The sequence below is a fragment of the Paramacrobiotus metropolitanus genome, unplaced genomic scaffold (genome assembly GCF_019649055.1).
Source record: "Paramacrobiotus metropolitanus isolate TYO unplaced genomic scaffold, Prichtersi_v1.0 Parri_scaffold0000010, whole genome shotgun sequence".
Lineage (NCBI taxonomy): Eukaryota > Metazoa > Tardigrada > Eutardigrada > Parachela > Macrobiotidae > Paramacrobiotus > Paramacrobiotus metropolitanus.
This window is the reverse complement of record NW_026570230.1, coordinates 1567471-1595413: the sequence shown is the minus strand read 5'-3', so window position 1 is coordinate 1595413 and position 27943 is coordinate 1567471. Positions and strand designations below refer to the sequence as shown.

General features: G+C 41.7%; 3 protein-coding genes and 1 long non-coding RNA gene across 5 annotated transcripts; 2 read left to right on the top strand and 2 right to left on the bottom strand.

Annotated features, from left to right (window-relative positions):
* Positions 1-876: 876 nt before the first annotated feature.
* LOC129583323 (uncharacterized) lies at positions 877-27896 on the top strand. Its single transcript, XM_055475091.1, has 6 exons — positions 877-886; positions 26475-26638; positions 26806-26895; positions 27087-27197; positions 27263-27463; positions 27573-27896. Exons 2-6 carry the CDS (start codon positions 26575-26577, stop codon positions 27686-27688), a joined length of 582 nt encoding a protein of 193 aa, XP_055331066.1. The 5' UTR covers positions 877-886; positions 26475-26574; the 3' UTR covers positions 27689-27896.
* On the bottom strand, positions 5847-6575 carry LOC129583325 (uncharacterized). The gene is made up of 4 exons (XR_008689773.1): positions 6491-6575; positions 6221-6283; positions 6024-6140; positions 5847-5953 (listed from the first exon to the last, which is right to left on the bottom strand). It is a non-coding gene; the product is annotated as an uncharacterized LOC129583325 (long non-coding RNA).
* LOC129583322 (uncharacterized) lies at positions 18852-21180 on the bottom strand. 2 transcript variants are annotated; one of them, XM_055475090.1, is made up of 3 exons: positions 20743-21180; positions 20292-20383; positions 18852-19704 (listed from the first exon to the last, which is right to left on the bottom strand). In XM_055475090.1, the coding sequence occupies exons 2-3, from the start codon at positions 20368-20370 to the stop codon at positions 19079-19081; spliced, it is 705 nt and encodes a 234-aa protein (XP_055331065.1). In that variant the 5' UTR covers positions 20371-20383; positions 20743-21180; the 3' UTR covers positions 18852-19078. The 2 variants fall into 2 exon arrangements, with proteins under 2 accessions (XP_055331065.1, XP_055331064.1); XM_055475089.1 differs by lacking the exon at positions 20743-21180 and having other exon boundaries at positions 20292-20531.
* Positions 23385-25442, top strand: LOC129583324 (solute carrier family 2, facilitated glucose transporter member 1-like). Its single transcript, XM_055475092.1, is given in 2 exon segments — positions 23385-24236; positions 24239-25442. Coding segments are annotated over 2 exon segments (1548 nt in total). The 5' UTR covers positions 23385-23566; the 3' UTR covers positions 25117-25442.
* Positions 27897-27943: the final 47 nt, after the last annotated feature.

The following is a 27943-nucleotide window of genomic DNA, read 5'->3' as shown; positions in this document are numbered from 1 at the left end:
GCCGCTAACGGCGACAGAAGACTCTGCAGGAGTTCCGCTATCGGTTGCACAATTCCCAGCGGTTTGCGACGTATATTACGGGGAGAGCAACGGGCGCCCATTTGCACGGATCGATAACCCGGTTGACATTATAAGTAAATCAATGATTAGCTTATTAACGCAGTATGAGGAGATCATTGTGCTACATTCCGGACGCGCTACCGTTGCCGACGCCGGTGTATGACCGCAACGAACTCAAGTGCACGCCAATAAATGTTTGGAGAATGAGTGTAGCGGAAGTCAATTACCTCATAATGAGCAGGATGTTGCCTAATTAATAGGAATGCTTCCATTACCGCGCTTAATTGGTCAACGGTGTTTCCCGTTTGCATATATACGGTACAGATGCGACACAAGTGGCATGTATGCCGGCTAAATTGCCGTTTAAAAGTAGAGGGTTTATTTTTATCCGGGAAGAGAACTTCCGGGTCTATACTCTTCTCATTTACGATGTCAATAAAGCCGGGGATGTCGACATTGTTACAACCACTAGCAGCAGCTGCTTGGTGTGCAGGCTGGCGCGGAATCGATTTGTACCGAGGATGAATTAGTGGCCGTTAGTCGATGACCGTACGGAAGTTACGTCAACATTAGCTGTAACCCGGGCCGCGGCGTTCAGGCATCAGTGGCCTATCGCTGTACATATATCCCCCGACTTTTACACACTCGGCACACACAATCCCGCGGCTTTAACGCGCCTGCACTCACCATCTTCACTCTGCTGAACAAATAGGCTGGGAATTATTTATTGCGTGTTCCTCGTGATTAATTTCCTCGTTCGCTGGCTTTTATGTGGACTGCATCAGTGATTCGGCGGCGAGTTTTTCAGGGAGCCGAACCGGTGTATATGCACATTTTGTACAGATTAAATTAACATGCCCAAATAGCGCCCATCCCGCCATTACTGAATATTAACCCAATAACTTTTATGTATGTATCGTATCACATTAATTAATCTATAGTCTTGTTTACGATTCTTAATACAGTCAAGTCATACAGTTATTTTCAAAAATACGTATAAATATACAGATAGATTTTTCAATACAGTTATTTTCAATAATACATATACGTATATACTGTATCGTAATTAGCGCCTTCACTTGCTACGGTACGAAGTGCCCTGTCAAGACTGTGCAGTATACTACAATAAAAGCATTAAAATTTTCGAATGGTGGTTTTCGAAAGGTCTGCAACAGTCACGTTCGATCTGCAAATCTAGTGTTACGTGTTACAAATCTCGTATATACCAAAATATAACCGAATTGAAAATCACGAAGCATTAAACAAAATCCCATGAAATGGTTATTAGTTTAGAAATTTTTTGCATTATTTATAATTTATGGTAAAGAGTTAAATGAGGACACTGTTTTCAATGGTATTCCGGGCGAGTTCGGTACGTACGTACGTTCGGGGACGTCTTAAACATTCGGTGGTTAGAATCAACATGCTACGCGTATCGGTTGCGCCGTAACCGGAACGTGACATCCATACTGTGGTCCCTGGAACACACAGCACATGCCCACTTGTATACCGATGCATGAGCAGTTATGTGCCGAGTGCGTGTGCTCCCGTCGCGTAATGCAATTCAGGGATAAAGAGCTGACAGTGCCGTGGCCAGTGTCTGTGAAGTGGATGCTGAATGATTGATGACAACGAACCTGCCACCGAATCGGTATATTAGCCGGATCATATTCTAATGCTATCAATGGGAAACAATTTACATTGCGTGAGTATTGACCGAGCGTTGTCGGCTGACTGTGTTTGGTGTGTGTGCACCGGCACAGCTTGCGCCTGACTGCGATTCCAGCCCGGGAATATACTGCCGCGCTCACAGATGTTGAATGTCGGCCATCGGCGAATTACAGCTGATTAAAAGGTTCTGTGCACCGGTATATGTACTCGTACGTATACGGTGCCACTGTTGCGGCTTCCTGCGGTGATCTGAAGATTGGCAATCAACTGCGCATATAGTAAGAGGGATATTTGTCATTGACATCAACCGTTGTGCAACATTTCCTGGACTTCCTTCTTTCAGTACTAGGTTGCTTACTACGAGTTGCACTCCCAAGGCAAAACAGGTGACAGGTCCATTGTTAGACCAGACGGTTAGATCATCGCGAGTACGCTGCTGCTAGTCGTTCAATTAAGAGAGCCAGCGTACCTTGCGCTGCTGATACATTTATTAATGATATATCCGTAACGAAATGAAAATAAATCTTTCACTGGTAAAAGAATTAGATTACCGACACTCCTCCAGCCGATCGTATTACCTTTGTAGGAATCGTGCGTAGTTTTGACTCGTTAATGTACGAAATGCATGCGTTCCAACACCGTTTATCGGCTTTTATATAACTACGGGTACACGCATACAACTCACATATAGGTTCATATTCATCAGGAACACCGTTTTGATATAGTGTATCACTGCGGTTGCACTACGTCCTTAATTTTTTATCACCATCACTAGATGCAGTACAAATTACGTAGCTAGATTTTAACCGGTTCCAAAAATCGTAATTTTCTGACACATGCAGGTTTTACACACCTGTGGTAAGATTTATTCTCTCATTCACGTAAATACTCTAAAGGACACCATAAAACCTTCATTTGCGGTGCGCTACGCGCTAATTTTATGCTGATATCTTTTAATACTAACAATGTTTATTTTGTACACAGTACTGTTCAACCATTGCCGTTGCTCTAGGAGTGCGAGAGGAATGAATGAACATTCGTCTCTTATGTAATTCTTAAGGAATGTTCATTCATTCCTCTCGCACTCCTAGAGCAACGGCAATGGTTCAACGTACAAGATGGACAGTGGCATTGTTACGCGATATATTACTAAATTGCAGATAATTAGACTTATAATTAGTTTACTGCCAATTGTACGAGTACTACTGCAAAATGCACTTGTAATAAAAGATTGAGAAGATCTGTATATACTGTGAAAATTATAAAGCATTACAATAGGACATTCTGCAAATTCTTATTCGCACTGAAATATAAACAAATATAAACGAAACCCACCTTTATGACGGTTTTACCAGTGATCCAAATCTATCAATAGCCCGGTTCCATGAACTTTCTTCGGAACTGTCGTTGATACGTAATAATTACAAAACTAAAAAGCTGTGCCATATTTTTAATAGTTAGATACCAGGTGAGACCTGACCTGACTAGATTAACTTGTAATGTCGCCATTTTTGTCTGCAGTTGTTACTAGATTTTGGTCCAGGTACTTGATGAAATTGTTTTCCTAAATATGTTTTCCTTGAACACTTTATCTGAACCGCGCTGACCTGAAGCATTAGAAACCGAAACCGTTTCGCTAGCCGCAGTTAGCTCGAAGTGCGATCCTATATGCATCAAAAGGTCTCGAATTCTGAGAAGCACAACTAGAATACCGGGAGTCTGAGTTATACCTATATTTTCTGAACAAATACCGGCGATATACAGATACTATACATGTACTGCACATACAAATACCAATACATATAAAACTGTATATGCAAAAGACCCAAACATACGTCAATTTTGGGATACCAGATTGAGGGCCCATCCTATTCACACTTTGAATCGCAACGTTCTTCACTTTACTTGTAAGGGCACTCACCTGGCATAACCGCATTTTGTCTTTGCTAGAATTCAGACTTCTGCATAACTGGAGCGGAATCGGATCATATCCAGATCATGTGCGCGTGCACTTTTCACGGTAGTAGGGCAAGGCCATTCCACAAGAGCGATGCGTCTGAATATTTATAATCGCTGGTCAATTAAACATCATCATATCGAATTTAAATGGATTTAGTTACAAGCTAAGCCGACAACAGAATAAATCACGGGCTATTGTAATAAAATTAATTGATAATATACCGGCGCATCTCAGATTTCTCGCGCGATGAATTTATTTCCGTAAATAAATGTATTTCGGCTTGCCAATCGAATTCTGACAAAAACGTGGTTCAGCGGTCCTAGTTTGACTGGCGGATTTGGCCAACAGATGTTGCAAAATACGCCCTGACCCTATATGTATGCAGACATCCCGCCGGTTTATACGAGGAGAAAAGGCAATTCAATTAACCCCAGCATGGCTGGGGATGGCGGGACATGGGAAGAACTCAGTGATTCGCAACAATGCTTTCTGGGATATATACACTCTGTGGCGTATATGGATGCGGATGTGTCGTTGTGGGGTTAGATTCATGTTGAGCAGATTGAATTACGTCCACAAGGGCGAATGCCTGCCGATTAATCAGTTAAACAGCAACAATGTAAACAGTCCACCAGGCTATAATAGATTGACTGCACCGCGCTCCACTTATTTTTCCTATTATGCGGTAAGTGTCCCGTATCACGGCGTTACTCCTTCCGGCCCATATTCTCCGTTTTTCAATTACCGTCCGGAAGCATAACACTGTAGAGGTACAGCATGGTATTAAAATCAGTGCGCCAGATTACCTCAGCACAACCTTTGAGACCAGAAAAATAATGCATCTAAGATTGTTAAATTTTCAAAGGGTTTTATTATTAAAGTTTTGAAGAGAAGTAAACTACACAACCAAACTTTCAAAAATTTTAACTTAATCTTTTTTAAAAATTAACGGTGACTGCGAGGCGAATGTAGTACGTAGTACGCAGACAGAGGTATAGCTTGGTCTTTAAACTTATATATACATAGATCTTATTAGATACATACATATGTGTATTACGGTTCCGCTGCATCAGCCATTGTTCAGCTTTCCAAATCAAAATGACGCGGGTCAATCAGCTGCATCAGCCTATATGTGGTCTTCTGGGACAGACACAGTGGACATAAATTCACGTGCTCGATTACGAAACAGTTTAGCAAACACCGTTCAATGCATTGCGCTATCTCTCTGAACATAAAAATACATAAAAAGGTCATCGGAGCGCAGATAAGATCGATTTAGTTACACGGAGCACGAATTGGATTTGGGTAAACTTATTACGAGTACAAAGTGATTTTTACTGTACGACGGTATTGCCTTCGCCTCTTCGGTACCATCTCTGAAGCAAAGCAGGATTATAAATCTGCCTTGCCGCTAAACGTTTCGCTGTTTCATAATCATATTATGCTAACAAAGTTCCTGGCGGTCATTTTTGTGCTTTCTATGTGCTATAAAGGCCGTACACAGGTGTCTGGACAGTGCGACCGTATACCGTAAAATAGTTTAACCGTTGGTTTTTGTGTTACACCGTAGTGCGTTTGACTTAGACTTGACCTTGAGCTGACAACGGTACGTGAACAAAAACATGAAAGTTCAGTATACGCTTACAGCTTACCTATCTGTACTGCAGGTCAGGCTTTATACTGAGCATCTATTTCTATTTTTTCTATTAAAAATTGAGACACAATAACTCACTGAAGAAAGTTTTTCCAAGTATACCCTAGTATCCACCCGCTTTAATACTGCAGCGGATGTCAGAAATTTCTGACAGCTGACAACTGCGGCAGCATCACACGGTCACATATAAGGAATATCAGTTCTTCGGCTTTCTTGGCAAAATACCGCTAACAGACATTCTTGATTATTTCACCCGCACAGTTTAAAAATTAACACACATAATTCGATTCGTTTAAATGTGTCTGGATGTCAATTTCCGATGTGAATGAAATGGAATATACTCGTATATAGCTTACATACGTTTTGTGTCTGTATCTGCAACTCACGATATCGCAATGGCTATAAAGTGAAAGGTATCGCAATCGTTGTCCAAATAAAAAAGACGGTTTGGACAATGGTGCTATGTTCTAGCTAGTAAAGTTTCGAAGAATCCATGGCGATGACACTGTAGAGTGGTTAGCCAAAAGCTGACTGCGAGGTTCGCCACGACAGACATTTTCCACTCGCTCGATTAAGAAGCATATAAACCCGGCGTATCCAACAACAACCTGCAATGTTGGTCAAACAGTTTCAAGTTTACTTGTTTATTTACAGTTTATTGCTTTGTTTGTCGAATACCGTTATCGCAAACGATCGAGAAATATGGGCAAAGCCTCCGACAGTAAGGGCATGGTTTCGTGTTGTTGACCGTTGCAAAATAAAACGAAGCAGTTCAATTTCGTTATGGGTTCGCAGCTGCAAAAAAAGGAAACCTAATCCGAATTTCACGTTAGTTAACTAAATTTAAGGATTCACATCAGCTGGACCTTGCATACTTCATGTGGAAGTTGGTAACGTATGGTTGCTACCCCTTGCCAAGCCAGCGTGGTTTCTTCTCCCTACGACGTTATTAAAGTTTTGTAAGCACTATTAAAGCAGTCCATGTATGTACACATGTATACCGTATACGTATTGTACATGCTGTATTAGTGTAGCAATATACCAAGAATGGTACGTAATCGTAAATTTGGAAGTTTATATTACGATTATTAACTCATCCATGAAAATATACAACAGAAACTACCTGCCTGTGACCTTTCACTTACGCTTTCCTGAAATTTTACCGCGCACACAATAACCGACAACAGTATGACACAGGATCGAACAGGATCAAGAAAGAAACCAAACAACTCCTCCAACGTAGCAGGATCCCTGGCAAAGTATTCTCCCGCATCCGACACCAATTCTAATAAGCAGTTGGCGATAAGAATCAGCGCCAATATGGAAAAAGCTCTGTTGATATCAGCCAGAGCGCTGATTAATTCCGTCTCCTGTCCCATTAAACTACGGGCTCTGGCTGTAAATTTTCCAGACGTTTCGTTCTGGGCTTCTCCAGTTAGATTGTCAATTAGACGATTTAGGCAGTGGCAGCATTCATTAAACAGCAGACAGCAGCCACAAAAGAAAACGGATAACGGTACGACACATATTTTGCTTAATAATATGAACGTTTGATGGACAGTATGCAGGAACTGTGCGTGAAAATTCCAAACCAAAAATAATATACGGTCGCTGGATGATAAGTGTGTAAAGATTTTGATGTCCGTCCGTAATGCCCGCACTCCGGCAGCCAAGGTGGCAATCACCATTATATAAGCGGTTTTCTTTCGAACGGTTCTATATATATGCGAATCGCGTGTATTACATGTCATACACAGTGCGCTTAGGAGGTGTGCTATTGTGGCGACAGAGTGCAGAATCTTAGAAGCAGCGAAAGAGACGGCCAGTGTCGCACTGGCCGCTGACCAATACAATACTTGTGTTTTAAGGAAGTACAGCACGTTGACAATGACGCCGTTGTGCTTATCGCCAGCACTGACAGGATATTCTGCATTGATGAAATAGTCCACCATATCCACAAGGAAGACGATTGCCCATGCGGCTCCCAGATAGTGGCGGTGTCGTGAAAGCTTAGTGGAACCATTACTGAATCCCAGGACAAAGCAGACATAACATTTCGTAGGACAGTAGTGCAGCCAATCAGCTAAATTCTGGAAAGATGCTCGTCGTACTGTTGAAATTCTCTTCTCTTTTTTATCAAAGTTTTTCGAAAAAAATTCGTGTGATGTAAAAGTCATTTTGAAACTGGGCTTTTAAAAAAAACGGGAGAATAGCTAGGGTTGCAGACAAAGCTTCCTTTGCCCAGCTTTAGGACAACATACATACATGCAGCGTCGGAATAAGCATCTTTACGTGGGTTTGAGTTAACGTTCGATATGGATTTTTCGGTTTTTATACAATCCGGTCTCGAGGAGCGGAAATATGAGTTCGACTAATGCAAAGTGCTTTGACAGTTTTTTGTTTGCCTTACATTTTATTTCCTCTTTATTATGGAAATCGTATCCGGGATCTGCGCGCAAATTCGCAATCAATGAAAATGTGTGTTGATGAACCTTGCCACGACTCATATTACATACAGCCCAACAGTTTTGCAAGTGTAAAACCTTGGTCATGAATTAATATTTAATACCGTATTCTAGCCGTTGCATATCTGTATATTATGCAACCACAGACTCAAAAAATATTGTAGACGTTAAAAATTTATTTGTTTTTTATAATAAAGTTGTTTATACCTCCAAAAGTTGTTTATACGATAGTTACGACCGTTAATTATGTTTTTGCTTACTGATTTGACGTGTACTGGCGTCCCTTAGTACACATCGGTACTACGTTACTACTTCTACCCCTACAACTACGGCCTAGGCTTTACTACAGCTTCTACGCGAGTCATGACCGCGACTCCGAGTATCGACTTCTTAGAAATCCCCAACAGAGAACTTTGACCGCGACTTGCCATTTCGACTTGACCGCGCTTCGATGACGTAGCTCAACCTATTGTTCTAGTGTATTAGTTGACCTCATGTTCTCATTAGTCCACGTGTAGTGATGCAGCGGTGTGATTAGTCCACGTGTCCACAGATGTCTTCTATTGGCTAGAGTTTAGATCCCTATTGTTCTCAGATCCGTACCTGCGTGTACGAAGAGCCAGCACTTGCGGTGCCCAGGGCTATATAAGGCGCTCGTCGCCCACACAAATGTCAAGAGTTGTAATCCCAACAAAAGTAGAGTCTTGTACTCGATCTGATTAACTTCAGGCTTTTGCTCTGGTCTTCTCTTTCCAAGTGAGGCTGTTCAAACTGACCTCTGGGTGACCTTTCACCTATTGTCAGGGGTCATTCCTCTACTTCGTCGACGTGCATTATCATCATCGGATAGTCTCGTGACGTAATAGGTTACCCACTTGATCCCACTTGATTTTGCCTTGACCTTTCGGTCCCTTCGATCATCATGCCCTGTAGCGCCAGGTTGATAGATTTCTCATACGCTTCAGCTACCATCTAGCGTCGGACAGGTAACGTATAACTTCACGCATCTCTCTTGTGTTTTCCTTTCGTGTCTTTCAGCAGGGTTCCGGGTTCCTGACTTCTTCTTCATCCTCGCATTTCATCTCATACTTGTACATCAACATCCTTAACCTTCCGCTCCATGAAATACACAAGAACTTGAGATTAAGAGTCGCTCTATTCCTCCGACTGGTCGTGGTCTGGGAAGTGGTATATTAACAGCATACAACGGCTTACAAATATATTGCACGACAGATTATACAGGTTTGACTCTTTTAACGGGTTTGTCACCTCGATTCTTTGCGTACCGCGTCTACACAGGTCACTGGACTCGTAAAATATCGTGAAGATCCTTTATCATTAATTTTCTTAACTGCTGTGCAAATGCGTTCGCCTTCAGCGCTTATCTGCCAGGTATTCTCTGGCTCTCTGCAAATGCTCTTGCCACATTACTATGCGTACTTTCTTTTGCACTGCAATGAAGAAAATTCTTTTTTTTGGTTACGAAGCTCCCTCAAGACAAATGTTTTCCACGCGCTCTAGCAGGAAGCAGATGAATCCGGCATATGCAGCCACAACCTGCAAAATACTCGTATGTAGAGCACGTTAACCGGCGTAAGATGCCTATTATTACAGGTGCGAGTTTGGATTAAAATTCAAAATAAGAACTGCGCATTAGAAGTTAGAATACAGTTTCTTCAAACTATACTAATGGTAACTTTACCAAACACGAAACGCAGTCTACTGTATTTAAGTTGACCCATGTGTTTTTAAGCGCAATAATAGAGCATTTTTCCGGTAGGAAGCCGTAGGATTACTGTAATATAAGATACGATACTTGCTTACTTACAGTAGTCACAAATGGACGGTTAATATAAGCACATCCACCAATAACGATACCGTAGCTACGCAAAGCTGCTCTCTGAACAATAAACTCCAAAAGGTCGGTTTCTTCTATTGTCTGCTTGGCGTTTTTCCTGTCTGTGGCAAGCTGATTCCAGGCCTCCAGCACTTTGTGCCCCTTAATTCCAATACTTAATATACAAAATTTTATACTCTACAAATACTATGTACAGAATATGATAGATTTTTTAACGTAAAATTTCGGACATCTATAAAATAATACGATTTATACCTCTTCATCCACTGCCACGCAAAAGACCAAGACGGATAACAGCATTACAACCACGCACACAGGATATAAGAAAAACCCCAATAAGTCCGAAAACGTTGCTGGCGATAAAACATACCACTCTCCGGCAAAAGCGAGAAGCTCCAGGATACAGTTCAAGATAACAAGTAACACAGTCGGTGCGAAACAATCATTCAGCTGCACTAATAAATGGAAAACCGCTGTTTCCTTAATCATTACTTCCCGCACAGCTTCCGCAAATTTGGGACCACCGCATTCCGTGTTTGCGCTTAGGATATTAAGTCTTTTAACCAATGATTTTAAAAGCCTGCAGCAATCCCGATACAGCATACAACAATAACATACAAAGCCGATCATCGGAAACAACGCCACACGGTTTACTAGCATCAGCACATGCACAATGGTTTGTGCTGTCTGCACCGAAAACGTCCAAAACGCGTAAGAAGTGGTTTTATGTGGATCCATTGTAGTGTATATGGTAAATAGACCCTTTGCGCATCTGGCAGTCGTTAATCCCATCAAACCGTACACGAAGCAATTGAGGTATTTGTGTTTTGCACTGTATTTGTCTTTGCATAAACTTTCTTGCAGAGTTTCCGAAATGGAGATTGCAGATACAAGAAAACTCACAATCTTAGGTGCCCAGATTACAAAGGTCACGGTTACGCTTGCGGTGAACCAGAAGGTAAACTGGGAGTCCAGATATGCCAACATGTTGACAATCACCAGCTTTTGTCGGCTTTGGAGATATCCAGACTGATAGTCATGACTGAGAATGGAATCTGCTATATCCATAGCAAATATGACTATCCATAAACTACACAGCAAGTATCGTACAGTAAAAACGTTTTGAAGGCGCAATAACAACGAGCTGGTTTTATTCGCGGTCGGGTGCTTGTAGAATTTGGCATGTTCTGCTGAATTCAACGCAGGATGGAGAAGATATTTAATATACAGATGCAGAGGAAACTGTTGTAAGTGGCTATTAATTTTCTCGTTGTGGCTCTTCCAGTTTGAAAAATTAAGCATGTTAAGTGGTGTGGAGATGTGCTTGTGCATCGCAACGAGAAGCTTACCATCAAGAAATCATAACTAGATCTAGATTTAAGGAAACGACTGCTAATATCTGGAAAACCTTTACTGGAATCGAACAAGTATACTGGTGCAATCCTCATTGTAAGCGGAAATACTGCAAAATCGATAACTATTGGACGCATTTGTTTAAATTTGGAAGAACAGGTAAGTATGGTATGTAAATAGTAACTGCCTTATTTGACGGTAATGTCAATAAACCCGGCTTCCCAAATTTTAGCAGGATACGAGAATTGCTCTGAAACGCTCTCGAGATTTCAATGTGTAATAAAGAAATGATTCTAGGCTTTGTTTCGAATAATAATGCAGATGCTGATCCCGTTTTCACTGGTTTCTGGTCAGAATAAACAGCTTACGTTTACAAGTTACTGGTGACCGGTACAAACAAAACTATTTTGGATGTTATAGTTTTACTCGAAGTACGCGTACGTGTGGGAAGTTTTAGATACTGTGGCAGGTTTGTAGTGAATGAACTAAACTGCCGTGCGCGCGAAAATGGTAATGAGATCGCCATTTCCGTCAAAAAGTGTTGGTACAAAAAAACTATTTCTCACAATCTCTCAACATAGTTTGTTTCAATTTTAAAGGGCATCATGATAACTTCAGCCATGACAGGATGCTCTCATTTTTAATTAAGCCCAAGAAACATGCGCATTGACCTCAGCAGTCGGAATTCTCCAGTTCCTTTTATAAAATTTCTGTAGCTTTTTGCTTTATGATCGTGTAAGCAACCGCGCTGAAAATTAGTTACTGTACTGAAAGGGATGTGAAACCAGCTATTGTAGGTATTCTGAATGAATGACCACGGCCAATAGCAAGTGCTGTAGCATTGTATATAAACATTTCTGCTATATTTGCGCAAAGGATTAGTTAAAAACAAAATTTTTATTTCCTGCGAGTCTGCGCTGTACAGACCCTTCAAACGTTGTGAATTGTAAATTCCTCTAACCGTGTACGTTACGTGAAAAGAAGCGTAACCATGCACTAAATACTGTACAGTAAAGACGGAATTAAGTCATTTTGCATTTACTCATGCCTGTATGCTGTAATAACATACTCTAGTACTTTTTACATAACAATAAGACTGTTAGTCTGCGCTGGAAAAAACTAATCAAAATGATCAGCAAACACATCAATGCTCTCCATCCTTGGGAGCGCATAGGAGGCCAGCTGCTCACTGGAGCGAACATTTTGTTCTACTGTTTTCTTGGTCGTGAGCACAACTGCAAACGTACCGCTACGCGCGAATTGATTATGCTGCAATCCTTTGTGCCAGGGGTATTTTAACAGGCACAAATCGGATTGAAATGCCGTTTTATATTCTGTGGTGGATCTTATATGATGTCGATTGTTGAGAACTGTTAAAAAATCTGGATGTATGGAATCGCTTTTTCCAAATCCACTTCTTTAATTCTTAGAAAATTTCAAAAGTGAAAGTGAGGTATATACGAGATAATATCCTATACAAGAAACAGCCTCGGCTTCGCCTCCGCGTATCTTGGGTTCTAAACTCCTAGACCGGTTTACGGATTGTTAACTTAGAACGGATAAATCTGAAGAGCCCGATAACAAAAATTTTATAAAAAAATGGATGTTTTGATTTCGTGCAGTCGAACGCAATTACTTTGACTTTACAGATCATTTTTTATTAAATTTTCGTAGCGAAAAACCATCCGAATCTAATCACCCACGGGAGTACCACATTACAAACTAAAAGGACGCTAAGACTGGACAATGGTGCTAGATAATCACCCACTAAGAACTTAGCGGGCCCTGTTCTATTTTGCTCAGTAATATTGCAGCTTGGTCATACGTTCATCTAAAGGGCTCTGTGCACTGGATAGCATTGGTAGCTCGGTCACCCATCTACCTAACGGGATCTATTCGCTGGACAGTAGTGGTAACTCGGTCACTAGATCACTTAATGGAGTTTATGCGCTGGACAATAGTGGTAGCTCGGTCCCTAGATCACTTAACGGAGTTTGTGCACTGGACAGTAGTGGTACGTCGGTCACTAGATCACTTAACGGAGTTCGTGCACTGGACAGTAGTAGTAGCTCGGCCACGCGTTCACCTAACGGGCTCTGTGCACTGGACAGTAGTGGTAGCTCTGTCACCCGCTCACCTAACGGGCTCTGTGCACTGGACAGTAGTGGTAGCTCGGTCACCCGCTCACCTAACGGGCTCTGTGCACTGGACAGTATTGGTAGCTCGGTCACCCATCTACCTAACGGGATCTATGCACTGGACAGTATTGGCAGCTCGGTCACTAGATCACTTAACGGAGTTTGTGCACTGGACAGTAGTGGTATCTCGGTCATTCCTTCACCTAACGGGTTCTGGTCACTGGACAGTGGGGGTAGCTCGGTCACTCACTCACCTAGCGATTTTTTGACGCACAATCACTAGGTGAGTGACTGACCGAGCTCCACCTGTCCAGTAAGAAAAATCGCTAGGTGAGGAAGTGACCCTGCTACAACTACTGTCCAGTGCACAGAGCCCGTTAGGTGAGCAAGAGCAAATCCCGCTCGATGACTCACTCACCTAGAAATTCCGCTCTGTGGGCAGTTATGGTGTTTCGGTCACTCACTTGTCTAGTGATTTTTCTTACTGGTCAGTGGTGGTAGCTCGGTCACCCACCCATCTAGAGATTCCGTTCAGTGGTCGGTGATAGTGTTTCGGTCATTCACTCGTCCAGTGATTTTTCGTATTGATTTTATATTTGATATTTTTACATTTATATCGGTTGATTTTAAACGTGTTTCGAGCTCGGCAACACCGGCAGCAATGTTTGAATAACGCGAGTGTTTGAATAAGTACAATAAATTATTTATTTTTCGGTTTAATTAGTGTAATAATTATGTCAATTGGTATTTTGTATTGTATCTAGGCAAATATTTCTAAGTTTCAAGGTGACCTTTAAGATGGGTTGGATCAATCTGGTCTTGATGCCGGCTCGATATTTTCATAAAAAAAACACATGCCGGCCACTTCTGAACTATCCCGGATCTAATGGCGTTGCCCGTTTTTCCAGAAGTTTTATGGTTGTAGAGATCTCAAAACTATGGGGCGCCGCGCGTAGTATAGATCTTGTACTTAATAAGTCCTTGGTTAAAGTGTCTGTCAGGACATACAAACGTTTGAAAAACACCTGGGCCATTTCTCGCGGATGAGTTATCTCCATTTGTAATCGCCAGTTACGTATCGTCATTTTCTGTATTACCAAGCATCAAGCGTCAAGAAAACGTTCTTAAGTAATGAATCCACTTTTTTAAATTGTTTTTGTAATCACCAAACAAAATAGTGTATTGCTATGCACACTGCGGTTCCCTGACAGTGTTAGGGAACCGCAGTGTGCAGCCTAACAGCGCATCATGAGTAAATCTCCAGGCCGGGTCATTATTCATTACTGCTACGTTCTACAGTGCTTAATTTAAACCTAAAGCTTTGCTTAAACCCTTAAGCTTTGCTTAAACCCTTAAGAATGCTGCAATAACGAATAATGATCCGGACATTTACATAATTATGCAACACGATAATAGTATAAAACCCAAAACCAACACAGGCAGTAAAAGCTTATACAGGAACCGAAGCAGCCCATCAGATGGTGTTTTAGTTCCCATTTACAAACACGCCGTCAAAAATGGCCAGCTTGAGAATATCAACGCATATGTTTGTGATTATGACCTTTAGTATGATGTTGTTACTGTGTCAGTCAGTACAGCTTCACCCAACACGGCTGTTGGTGTAGTAGCTGTAAACTATCCTGCAGCAACAATATGGACCATCGTGTATCCAATCAATAATTTTGGCATAATTTTTTCTACCGGGCAATTGGTAGGTACTAAGTGCGTAGGTGGGTTGCTGTGGATACTAAGCAAGGAAGCACTAAGTAGATCCTTATGGACGTAAAAATTACTTAATACAAGGTAGCCTCGCGCATCCGCGCTCGGCACTTAAGTACTGGATAGTATTGGCTTTGTTTTGCAAAGGGTCATTATAAATATATAGAGGCTGACGTTCGGACTTTCTCACGTTCTGACAATTTTACTTGTTCACGTCCTGACGCTCTGACGTTCTGACGTTCTGACGTTCTGGCGGTCTGACGGTCTGACGGTCTGACGGTCTGACGGTCTGACGGTCTGACGGTCTGACGGTCTGACGGTCTGACGGTCTGACGGTCTGACGGTCTGACGGTCTGACGGTCTGACGGTCTGACGGTCTGACGGTCTGACGGTCTGACGGTCTGACGGTCTGACGGTCTGACGGTCTGACGGTCTGACGGTCTGACGGTCTGACGGTCTGACGGTCTGACGTTCTGACGTTCTGACGTTCTGACGTTCTAACGTCCTAACGTTTGACGTTCTAACGTTTTAACGTTCTAACGTTTTGAATTTCTGACGTTTCGACGCTCTGAAATACATATGAACTTTTACATGACGTAATATAAGTACATATTTTACCTAAAGAGCAAGTATTTTTGTGCATCTGCTATAATCTCCGTGGTTACAGTCATTATATTAATCGTAAGTACTTTTTATTGCTGTGCAGTGAATACTTCTTCGAGTACTCTTTACGTTCCTATACTTAAGACCTGGTGAAACCATCTTCTGACCATTGGTTAATAAAAAAAAACAAAAATCTATTGGCAAACCTATGGAAAATATGGAATTTTTTAAGACCAAGCTGGACTAAAACTGACCACGCGTTGACGAGTCTATAAAAACGGCGCATAAATACGTTTTGGTCGGTAAGATTGTATGAATACAAGGTATGCCTCGCGCTCCGCGCTCGGCAAAACCCTCTTGGACGGAAACTAATATTTGACTCCCCACGATTTTTTCTTGAACCTGTGACCACTGGCTATTTCACCTTTTTCATTAAATGGTCCGTGCAATTTCGATTTTTCTTTACATTACTGCACTAATTGCTGCCTCCGTGGCAACAATTTGTTTTACTCGTAAGAATGTACTGTAGTACCTCGCTACCACTGTACCAGTAAGTATCTAAAGAACGTGATTATATTAAGTACTCCATTTTCTATACTTTTCTAGAACCTGTCAAATTTTCTTCTGACCAACGCTTTCAAAACAAAATCAAAATTCAGAAGGCACACCTATGGAAAATTAGGAATTTTTCAAGACTAAGCTTGACTTAAACTGACCACGCGTCGATTTATCCATAAAAACCCAGGAAAAATACGTTTTGAACGGTAAGATTGTATGAATATAGAGATAAAGACAAGATAAGGTTCTGACAAAACGCCTACTTCTGCCATATAGTGCAAATTAAGTACTACAGACTAGTGCTCTAGTGGTATAAGTATTAAGTACCCAGTTACATAGTGCAAAATACTACCGGGTTGTAGTTTTATTTTGATAAACATAGCGAATTACTTACGATTACTAAAATGCGCATTATGTACAGTCCATGGTAGTTCAAAATGTCCCAATTATATGCGTAGTACGCTTTCAAACTGTAGGTAACTATCAGCTCCGTTCAACCCTCTACTCTACAACACTCTACAACGTGGTCGTCCGTGCCAGCAACGCTCGGCGTGGCAGTCCTTATACTAACGTAGCCGTCAACACAACGTGTTCAGATGATCCCAATTCCCTTACGCTTTTAGCCAGCCGACGGGCTACTTTGTCTCCGTGGTTGGTTGCCCAGTTAACAGCCAGGTGGGCGCTGTCAGTGCAGTCCGCGCCACCAGCTACGCGATTTCTAGCCTTTCTCCATATTTTTCTATTCAGTCCTCCACCGGCCAGATCACGCTCACCAACGCCCCGCCTGGCAGCGAGGGTAGGTACAAAGTGGTCAAATCTAATTTTAAAACTATTACAACTAATAAAACCAAACGTTTTAATTAATAAATACATCGGATCGACAGTGATTTCTCAAAAAGCGGTTTTAAGGTTTTAATGGTTTTTACTAATATATAGTTTTGATAGTCATTTTCCAGAGGGCAGTTTTAAGGTTTTAGCGGTTTTAATACTAAAGTACAGTTTTATCAATGATTTTTAAGAAAGCGGTTTTAAGGTTTTAGCAGTTTATTACTATTATACAGTTTTGGCAGTGATTTTTCAAAAAGCGGTTTTAAGGTTTTAGCAGTTTTTACTAATATTTAGTTTTGATAGTGATTTTTCAGAAAGTGGTTTTAAGGTTTTAGCGGTTTTATTACTAAACTATGTACAGTTTTATCAATGATTTTTAAGAAAGCGGTTTTAAGGTTTTAGAGGTTTTTATACTGAAATACAGTTTATCAGTGATTTCTCAGAAAGCGACTTTATAGCCAGGTTAAATTTCGACTTTATAGCCATGTGTCTTTTATAGCAAAGTTTCAAAAGGATCGGGTAATAACCAGACTTTTGGTACACAACAATGCATTTAAACTATTCGCCCATTTTAGTTCGCCATATCTCGGCAACCGGATGTTGCGCGCGCAAACGGTTTTCTGAACAACGTATTACAAATCATTTAGCTTTAGAATGGCACAAAGTATTGCAAAAAAATTTTAGTGTATGTATCCCATTTTTGACACTATGTACCGGGCCATTGTCCTTAAGCTGTCTGAGCGGGGGAGAATTTGTTATTGCTGGCATCTTACTGGTGGTTCATTGTTCTTTAAATAAAGTTCTTTTAATAATAATAAGTTATTGTTCTTTAAATAAATAAAGGGGAGGTTGGCTGTGCAGGAGATCGTTCTGATAACCGGCACAGGCGTACCCGCTCGGGGGCATTCGTTAATGCTTTACAAAAGCTTGAGCGTACAGAAGGGGCTTGCAACCTCCGTCAAATCATTATCAGAACTAGATTTCAGTAAAAACTGCTAAAACTTTAAAACCACTTTCTGAAAAACCACTGGTAAAACGATATATTAGTAATTAAACCGATAAATCTTTAAAACCGCTTTCTGAAAAATCACTATCAAAACAGTGTAGTAGTAATAAAACCTTAAAACCGTTTTCTGGAAAATCACTGTTAAAACTTTATATTATTAACAAAACCGCTAAAACCTTAAAACCGCTATCTGAAAAATTGCTATCAAAACTCTGTATTAGTATTAAAACCGTTAAAACCTTAAAACCGCTTTCTAAAAAATCACTGATAAAACTGTATATTAGTAAAAACCGCTCAAACCTTAAAACGTTTTCTGAAAAATCGCTGTCCATACTATATATTGTTGTTTTTATTATTAAAAACTGTTGAAACCTTAAAACCAGTTTTCGCAATATCACTCATCTCATACAGTAATTTATTTCTTTTTATTTTTAGAGTTTTATTTTAAGAGTTTTTGAAGTTTTAGTAGTTTTGAAGGTTTTAAGAGTTTTAATGGTTTTAAAGGTTTTAAAGGTTTTAAGGGTTTTAAGGACTTGGACCACTTTGTACCTACAGAGGAGGGGATGCACGGACGTAAATGCCGGTATTAGTCCGACATTTTCGTACTATGTACATAAGCATTCCGGCTCAATACTTAAAATACTTCTATCAATGAGGTCAACACAACGACAGTTAAGTTCCTTTGACTAATTTTGGCAGTTCTAACTTTGGTACTTTGATGGATTTGATGAGATCGTTCGTGTGATGCATTTTGGGATTGTGTGTGAAAAAATACCCTAGGTCAGTTCTCACTCAAATTTCACTTTTTTGTTGGCTGTCCTCGAAAACTGTCCCATGACAAACAAAAACAGTTGCCGTTAACGGTTTCTCGGAACCGGTTCGAATAGCACGAATGAACAACAGAAGAATTCAGCACAACACGAACAAAACAGCATTAAGTTATTTCAACAGGACTGAAAAATTCAATAAAATGCTAAAGAATACAATGTAACGCTAACTGTTTGGAACGCTGATGCCTCCAAATTCCAAATAATGACCATCTAGGCAGGGCGACAGCTGCATCAGAACGCCACGATTCCTCGTTGAATAAACCACGTTTCCAGCTCGGTGTCCGACCGCGCCCAGCACTCGATTTGTCCGCCGCTGTGTGGCTTTGACCAAAAGACAGTGATCGTCTGGGCACAGTACGATGGTTCCTCGAGCCCCTACTGGTAGTTCGCTTCGGTAATTTGCACAAATGGACTGTAAAATAACTTGCCCAGCTTGTGTAGAAAATGACGACTCGGCGCCGATATGAACGCTCCGTTGTATTTCCAGATACAGTACGCATCAGCATCCGGCGAACAGTGAAACTGCAGCGAGCACGTGGAGGAGAACTGCCGATGGTGAAACAGTATCGTGATATCCAGGGGCTTCTCGAAGATGTCACCGATGTTCCGCGGTCTGGGCAGCAGCGCGTAGTACCGCAGCGGACAGAGGTACGTCGCTGGGCAGCGTTGGTAGCAGGTGTACGTTCCGGTGCTGTTGTGCGTGACATTGGTGATGTCCAGGCTGTTACCGTGGCCGCGCACGCTGATGTCCGGCCCCACGTATCGCTGGCTGTTGTAGAGATAATGCGCTAAGACGAAGGGCTTTCTCTGCGTCCACACAATGTCACCCGACAGTGATGCCAGAGGGTCGCCAACGCGGCATGCCAGGGTCAGACGCTGGCCAATCAGGGGCCGCTCCACGCCGGGCTCGGGCTCGGCGTCGTGCTGCATGGCGTTTGGATTCGGCATAGTAACGACGTTGTGTTGAGCTAGTCGTTCGGCATCCAGAACAGATGCCAGCACTGCAAACAGCTCAAGAAATACAGAGACGACACATTAGTTCAGGAAGATCATGAATCAACAGATAACTGTTTCTAACGGGAAACAGCCTGAAAGGGCGAATTTACCAAAGCTTTACCGTTCTACCCGTGGAGACCTACAAGTGGCCACCCATGTTATGTGAATGAGCGACATACCTTCAAGTGACCAGGCTTCAATTATTTTACCCTAGAACCGATTTTCTTCCGATTTTTTGGTACAGCACGTTAAATACACCTTACTCTTTATAGAGTACTTCGGTTGAACCGTTTTATAGTTATGTGCGTCGTAAAAAACCAGTGACGAAACGATTAGGCCACAGTGACCACACCCCGAGAGCCACTTCACTAAACCAAACTTTCTGCGCCAACCACCGCTCATGTGCGGTAAACGTTCCCGGGTAGCTGTTTGAGCGTTGCTGTTTAGCTGTTTAGCAGTTACCCCGGTCTTCTACATTTGCAAACATAGTGGCTAAATTTAGAAACTGAAAATCATTTGAATTAGCGACATGACATTGGGAACAGAAAATACATGAGCACGCAACACCTGCGATGCTCGAACAAAAACTTACATATTAACTCATCATAGGAGGCACTTGGTGGATCAGCGCTTGCAGGGTCAGGGCTCACAGGTGAAGCTTGGTTTCTCATAAGAAAACGTCGCCTGGAGATCACTGCCATCAGTGCTGCGTTCCCGCAACCTGATTCAAAATTCATCCCAAAAAACAACCACACGAACAACACACTGCGAAACCGACAAGTCGGTGCCATTTCTCCTTTCAATATCGAGGGACAACTGATACCACTCACACCCACAGAAAAACAAATCAAAAGCGTAAAAAATAAGTGAATTAAAACCTGATTACACTAAACAAACGCAGACGAATAAAGGTTTGCACTTCGCACACTAAATTCTCTGGCCTAAATGCTTTCAGTTTTCCAAATTCGCGTTTTACGTTATCATTACCGACCACGAGCCGTTACGTACGTAGGCACGTACGGATCAGTTTTATTATTCTCTACCTTTATAGTGGCGAAATATCCACGAACCACGTGCAGGCAACCAATAACAAAGCAAATCCTCCGTTTTGGCGCCCGATGATTTGCTGGCATCTGTTTCCGACGTATTACTAATTCATAGATACGCACAATGTGCTGACCGACAGATTGTGCGAATCATACTGTTGCCGGTCACTTACAGTCTTACTCGTACAATCAGTGGACCACTGGCATAAGCAAATAAAGCTTTCTTATGAGTAAATGTCAATAAGGACGTATAACAATTCCAAGATTCGATTTCAAAGAAAAAGATCAAAATTCAGCAAAACTAAAAAAGTATGAGGCACCGGGAATCGAACCCGGGCTAGCGGATGTCTTAATGGCTGCTCAGCTCCGGTCCTCGGCCTGCGCCGACAGAGATCCGTTTCGAACCTTGAGACGCGTTTCGCAAGGTTCGATGCCGAACGGCTGCCGGCGCGGCCGAGGACCGAATTCTGAGTTGGCATTTCCAATCAAGTCCGCTGTGACTACCACTGCACCATACCTCTAATCGCAAATTAGAAATTAAGAAGATAACTTTCGGGTTATTCTGTTTACGATCACCGGTATCGGCACACTGTCGTATACAGCAGATAAGCACTATCTTGCGCGGACGTTCATGTCTAAAAGTGGCAATCGTGACATTAATTAAAGAACAGAATAAAATTATATTGTAAAAGCAATAATAAAGTAACATCTTAATACTTATAGAAAAGATCTGTGTTCCACTTATCGTATTCTGTTCTTATATGACATTTTGTACAGTTCTCTAACAGTTTGTGTGACCTTCGTGCGCTGCAGAGCTCGAACATTTTGTAATGCAAGGCAAAGCTACATTTACCTGACTACTGGAATTATAATGTACGCCAATTTTATTTTAGACCGTATAGCCAGGTGAACTTTATTCTGTATAAAGTCACACGTTTATCCACAGCATGCACATTCACATTTCACAGCCAATCGAAGGCTGTTCCTTGAGCAATTCATGGCGGCTTACAAAATGGCGATGCAATTAAAAAATTCTTGGAAGTCGAATAAAATTATCGAGAAGCGGTGGCTGCGGTTGTCGCTGATTGGATTATAGCCAGCACGACACTATAGAGATCCACCACTGGTGCCAAGCAGTTCTTCCAGCGGATTTGGTTTGCACTGGCATAGCCAACATCCTGCCGGTGTGTATAACGGACCTGCAAGAGTAAGCGAACTACTCACATCCTCAACTACCGTAGCTGATATCCATGTTGAACTCTCAAAGCGTTCCCTTACCCCACGGACAGAAAACTCCACAAGCGACAAAGGGGCAACGTGTCCCTTGGTCAGACGGCACTACAGCGCTGGATACCATGTTCGCTGTCATAACTACAGCAAGCAAAAGAATTACCAAAGCCATTGCTCGCATTTTGTTGCCCTCAGACTTTTCTAACGGGAAAATAAAATAAACTTTAACCAATCCGAATATGTCACCGATCCAGCCAGTTTGCTCGAAATAACTAGAGTCCAAATCTCGAAACTGTCGCACTACGGAAGTTTTGAGTTCATCTCTTTGTCGCTAGCCCTATCTGCAGTATCATCTGCCAATATCTGGTGCAGATATATATTATAAATATATATATGAATTATCTTTATTGTGTTCTTTTGTAAAACTTTGCCGTCAGGTGATAGGCTGTTTGACATACTACAGCTATCCGGGTAGGTACCCTTTTTCAGGTTGTTAGAGCGTACAGCAAACTTGATGCCGTAGCAATCACATTAATTTATGCGCATAGCATTGATAACAGTTACTGTTATGTCAAGCGATGCGGCATGTATGAAAGGAAACATAAATGCGTTTGAGAATTCGCTACAGGTGTCTTAATAAATTTATTGTATGATTGTGTTTTTTATCACTAGACGCAAGGAAACTAAGTTAATAATTCATAAGCAAACTAATGGTAATTCTAGATGTGGAGAGATTCACATTTAAACCATAGCCAGATGGCCATCATAATTTGCAGCTAAGTGTCAAAATTTACATCGAAATCGGGATTCAAAATCATTCCGTGCGCTAGCATAATTTTGCGGAATTCGGTAGCAATTCTGACGTTACGATATATATGATGCTTTTGAGAACGCATTTTCTAATATTTATGGTTTAAAACCGCAAAAAAAGTTCAAGTACACGTGCGTCGAAGTTTGTGTTACCTTTAGAAATGGAGTAGCTTCCGTTTTCTTTCTATGGAATTTTTATCGGGATGTTACAAGATATTACTCAAACGCTTATAATAATATCTCTCGCTTAGCTAAAGGTACATCGATGTACATAAATTATTGGTTGTCCTTCTCTAAAGTAGGGGCAGACGTTGATCAAGATTGGATACCGTATATTACAACGTTTGGCATCTGCTTAACGATATTTACTTGCCAACTGCAGTAAGCACTGACCGCTAAATCAAAATAATTAGACATAAAAATATGCTATCGAATCGTGTCGATAATGTACAGTCTTGGAAGAGGTCATCAAACCATTTTTATAACGGGTGCGCTATAAAAACCACATTAATATCTCTCTAAATTTGAGTTTTTCCCCACATAAAGTAATCCCGCACAGACACACGTTATCTTTTCATATCGCAATCTCACGAGGAAGAAGGAAGACCATCACGTTGGATTGCGAAATGCAGTCGCAGGCCGCACCGTTATAAAACATCGAAAGTTTTTAAACGTTTCGTTGGGTAGCTTTCGTGCAGTGTAGTTTAATTATCGATCCGCGGCAGGCATTCGCTCAATCCCATATTAGCTATAGACCGACCAGTTTACCCTCGCAATTGTCATGGAGCCACTCAAAGGTCAGCAGCCATCCGGCATAACCGGGAAGCTCATCATCACTTTGGTGGCTGCCACACTGGGAACATATTTCACCATTGGTTTCGGTGTGTCCAGCCTCAACGGACCCCAGAACATCGTTCTCCAGTGGATCCGCGATGTCAAATGCCGGAGCTTTGGTGGCGAATTCGGAATGACCTACAACAGTATTAATGATACCGAACACGATCCCAATGTTACCAAAAATCTCTGGTGCAGACCGTTTCCGGCCACCGAAGAAAAAGAAATGTTAGCCGAAAATACGGAATTAAACACCCTGTGGGCGCTGATTGCATCCGGGATTTGTACCGGCGCGGTACTAACGGTTCTAACCTGTTCTTCGCTGATCCAGTGGTTTGGTGTGCGCAATACACTGATCATTAGTGCTTCGATATTCGCCGTCGGTTGTATATTATGTGGATTCTGCAAAGTAGCTGATTCTTGGCCGATGTTGATGGCCGGACGAATGATTCTCGGAATGGCATGCGGATTGGAGACGACCGTTGTCGCCATGTACATGTCGGAAGTGACCCCGATCCGGCTGCGCGGCGCAGCTGGAACACTGCCAATTGTCATGTATGTTATCGGCTTAATGCTGGCTACCGGTTTTGGATTTCCCGAAGTACTGGGGACGGAAAGTGGCTGGCCGGTTTGGCGGGAGCGGCCGCGCTGCCGTGCATCGTTTCGTGTATAGTTCTGCTCAAATGCCCGGAGAGTCCGCGTTTCCTGTTTATTTCCCGCGGGAAGAAGATCGATGCACAGCAAGCGTTAGTGTGGCTGCGCGGTACAACACTGGTTACCGAAGAACTTGACGAAATGGCGGCGGAAGCCGCTAGCCTGCGCAACAGTCGAAAGGTCACTTTCATCGGACTGTTTACGGATCCGTTCCTGCGAAGAATAGCTTTACTGGCGGCTGTTCCCATGTTAGCACAGCAACTTTCAGGGTATAACTGTGTCGGATTTTATTCTACATCCATATTTGCCGGGATCGGTTTAGACCGACGGACTGCCTTATTTGCTACGCTTGGATTATGGAGCTGTTTTGCTTTAGCCAGTGGTATATCGATGGTACTAGTGGACCGTCTGGGACGCCGGATATTATTAGCAATTTCCGGCTTTGGTGTCATTTTGGCATTGGTCATGTACACGATTTTTGCCACTATGGGTGACAATGGTGTGGGAGAAGGGACGAAACTAGCCACGGCTCTGTGTTTACCGGGATATGTTTTGTTTTATGGCATCGGCGTTGCATCCGTGCCATGGATATTAGCCGGTGAACTGTTCACGCAGGAAGCCCGTAGTGCAGCGACAACGCTGGTTTCAGTTGTCTGTTGGCTGGTTGGCGCGGTGGTCTCCAATTTGTTTCCTTTGATGGTTGTGGCCATGAGCCATTATACCTTCCTTATCTTTGCCGTTTTAGTTTTAGTGTGTGCCGTTTATCTCTTATTGAAATTGCCGGAAACCAAGGGTCTGACGGTCGAGAATATCCAAAAGAAACTTCACTCGGGAGGTCTTTAACTACGAAGACTAACGCTGAGATTCGGTGCTTCCTCATTTACCGCTTATTGCGCTGTATACCGTATAATTAGTTCTCAGAAAATACAAAACTTCCAGTGGCCACTTTTATTCATAATCCAGTGAGTAATATATACTTTTCGCAAGCTGGCGCTTTGCCTTTGGATTTTGATTGTTGACTGGCACAAGCCCTTCAAATATTTGTCTGCGCATTAAATGCAGCGCTTTTTCTTGTTAACCAATTTATATGTTAAAATTATTTAAGTAACGGTCTCTGCTATCGTCGAAACACATTTAACGGGATAGCAAAATAAAAATTACAAACTCTTTGTGGAATCCCACTGTCGGCATTTTCCATTAGCTAAAATTGTACTTCAGAATTGTTGTTGAATATATTGCATTGCTTAGTAAGTTGTTATGTACGCACGATTTACACAATCGTGTTATTTTTTTCAGCATCTAATCAATCGACAATTTGACGATTGCCGTGTGTTGAATACATATCACAGTCATATAATGTGAAAAGTTTGTTGTTCATCTTGACGAGTTTGAAAATAACAAAACACACTCGATACGCATTTCAGGGAAACCATAATTCATTGATCGCACCAGTGATTTCATTCAGAATAGGTAAATGGCATAATTAAATTAAACACATGCGTGTTGTCCATCTATCGATATTTTAGATTGTTTGGCAGCGAAAACAACAACAACAACGCAAATTAAACTCCGATTCCGGATACAGTGTCACCTGATGTCAAATTAAAAATGCCGTGTCATATCAAAAATGGTTGAAACCAAACTGGCTCTGATGCTATGCAGTACGTACGCACATCTGTCAGAACATCTACATTTCTAAATGTAACCGTTAAGTAGACTTACAATTGCAAATTAAGATGATAATGACCACACCAAATACACGTTTCTCCAGAACATTAAATTTTAAGTTAGCTCAGTTTTCGGAGCAAGCATGTATCAGTTATGTTTAAAACATTTACTTACTGTCAATCTTCCTATTTATGTCTGTTTTTTCTCCTCATCGCCATTTTAAATAACACAAATGAAATAAACCGCTGACATCACGATAATGTGCGTTGTTTGGTCGATGAGAACGTACTCAGTCACGCAAGGATTAGCTTATCGAAGATGTCCATTTTTTCTTCGTGTTTCTGGTCACACGCGTTTGCGGTAATTATGTTTGCTCTCCAGTGCAGACACATGTGATTAATTATTGTATGTTATTGTATGTATAGCCGGAAGCCAGCCGTTAATAGTTTGATTGTGGACGATGTTTCACATATATAAGACAGTTTCTCCCGCCAGTTTGCTCGGCGTCGTCTGTGTGTCCGGTGTATGTACTCGTACATAAAACAGAGAGTGCGGAGTTCCAGCTAAAGCTTCGATTCGGTGCCTAATTTGTGATTCCACTTTCTTATTCCGGAAAGCTGCCAATCCATAATCATGCACCTGTTCGCTTTAGCTGTTCTCGCTAGCATCTCCTGTGTGACCTGTCTTCCGCTGCTCGGTAAAATCTTTGGTATTTCATTGTGGGCAAAAAGGAGCCATATAATTTTATGTCATTAAATAGTATTTTACTTTGGAAATGGAAACTGTGGTAGTACTGTAGAAGTGTGTTTGAATTTATTATATTGTAGAAGTCTTAAGCAGAAGGATTTTGGTATGCTTTTTCAGATTTCAGCAGTAGATTCAAAAGATCTGTGAACGATCTGCGAAATCGGGCCCTCCTGGAAGCGAACGAGATTGCCGATTCTAAAGACGCCGGTAAGAAATGTAACAAAGCCAAAAATGTATTAATGCACAGGAGACGTATATCCTGGACTCTCTTTAATTGCGTATAAACAGAGTACTTACATGAAAGAGTACTTTGATGCTTCCTTATATTATAAGAAGACGTTACTTAATTTAAAACAAAACCCGCAGACTACAACACATGTACGTGGGCATTTTTCTAGCAACTCCAATCTCCTCGGCGACCATCACACATACGATCAGCACAGTATACACCAAGGACGAGGCACGCCGGCAGCACTATAAAGAAATGTTGACTCAGTGCAACGATACCGGTAAAGTCAAAATGTGTTACTAACATAAGCTTACTAATTAATTAAACAATTTTTAATGGGTTTAGAGACCGACGACGATCCGGATAGCAAGTGTCCTGGATGTGAATTCTCCAGTGATGCCTTCAGTGACCCTACAATGCTTGACAGCAGTGATATGAGCAAAGTGACCTTAGTCAGCGCGATGGAGGGCCTGTGTCGGTCAGACGAAGAACGGGACGCCAGTTTGAATATGATGCTAGCCAGTCTGATTTCCGGTGGATTCTCCGGTAACCGTCGTACTTATGTATTGTCGTACTTATGCATTCCGTACTTATGTATTGTACAGCAAACCACAAAATAAAACACAAAGTAAAGGTCTACTTATAATTATTATAGATTCGGTTATGGATGGTATTAAGCAAGTGGTTGTTCTCGCGACCAGCACCAACACCGAAGATTACAAGACGCCAACCCTGTTTACCTACTCTGTCACCGCCGAATTCAGCAGCTGATTCTGCTACATAAATCTGTTCAAAACTGTTTGAGATTTTTCGCAACTATCCTTGCCAAAATGATATTCGAAAATCCAACTGTGTAATAAATAGTTTAGAAATTTAACTATGGGTGCATCCTCGAGAAATTAATTTTGTTCTCCCTGTTCCTCGGTATCTCATCTGATAAATTTGCGCATTAAGCAAAATGAATTCGAACGACGCTGAATATTTCTGATCAACAATCAACAACATTACTCGTTATCAGTTTTCCAC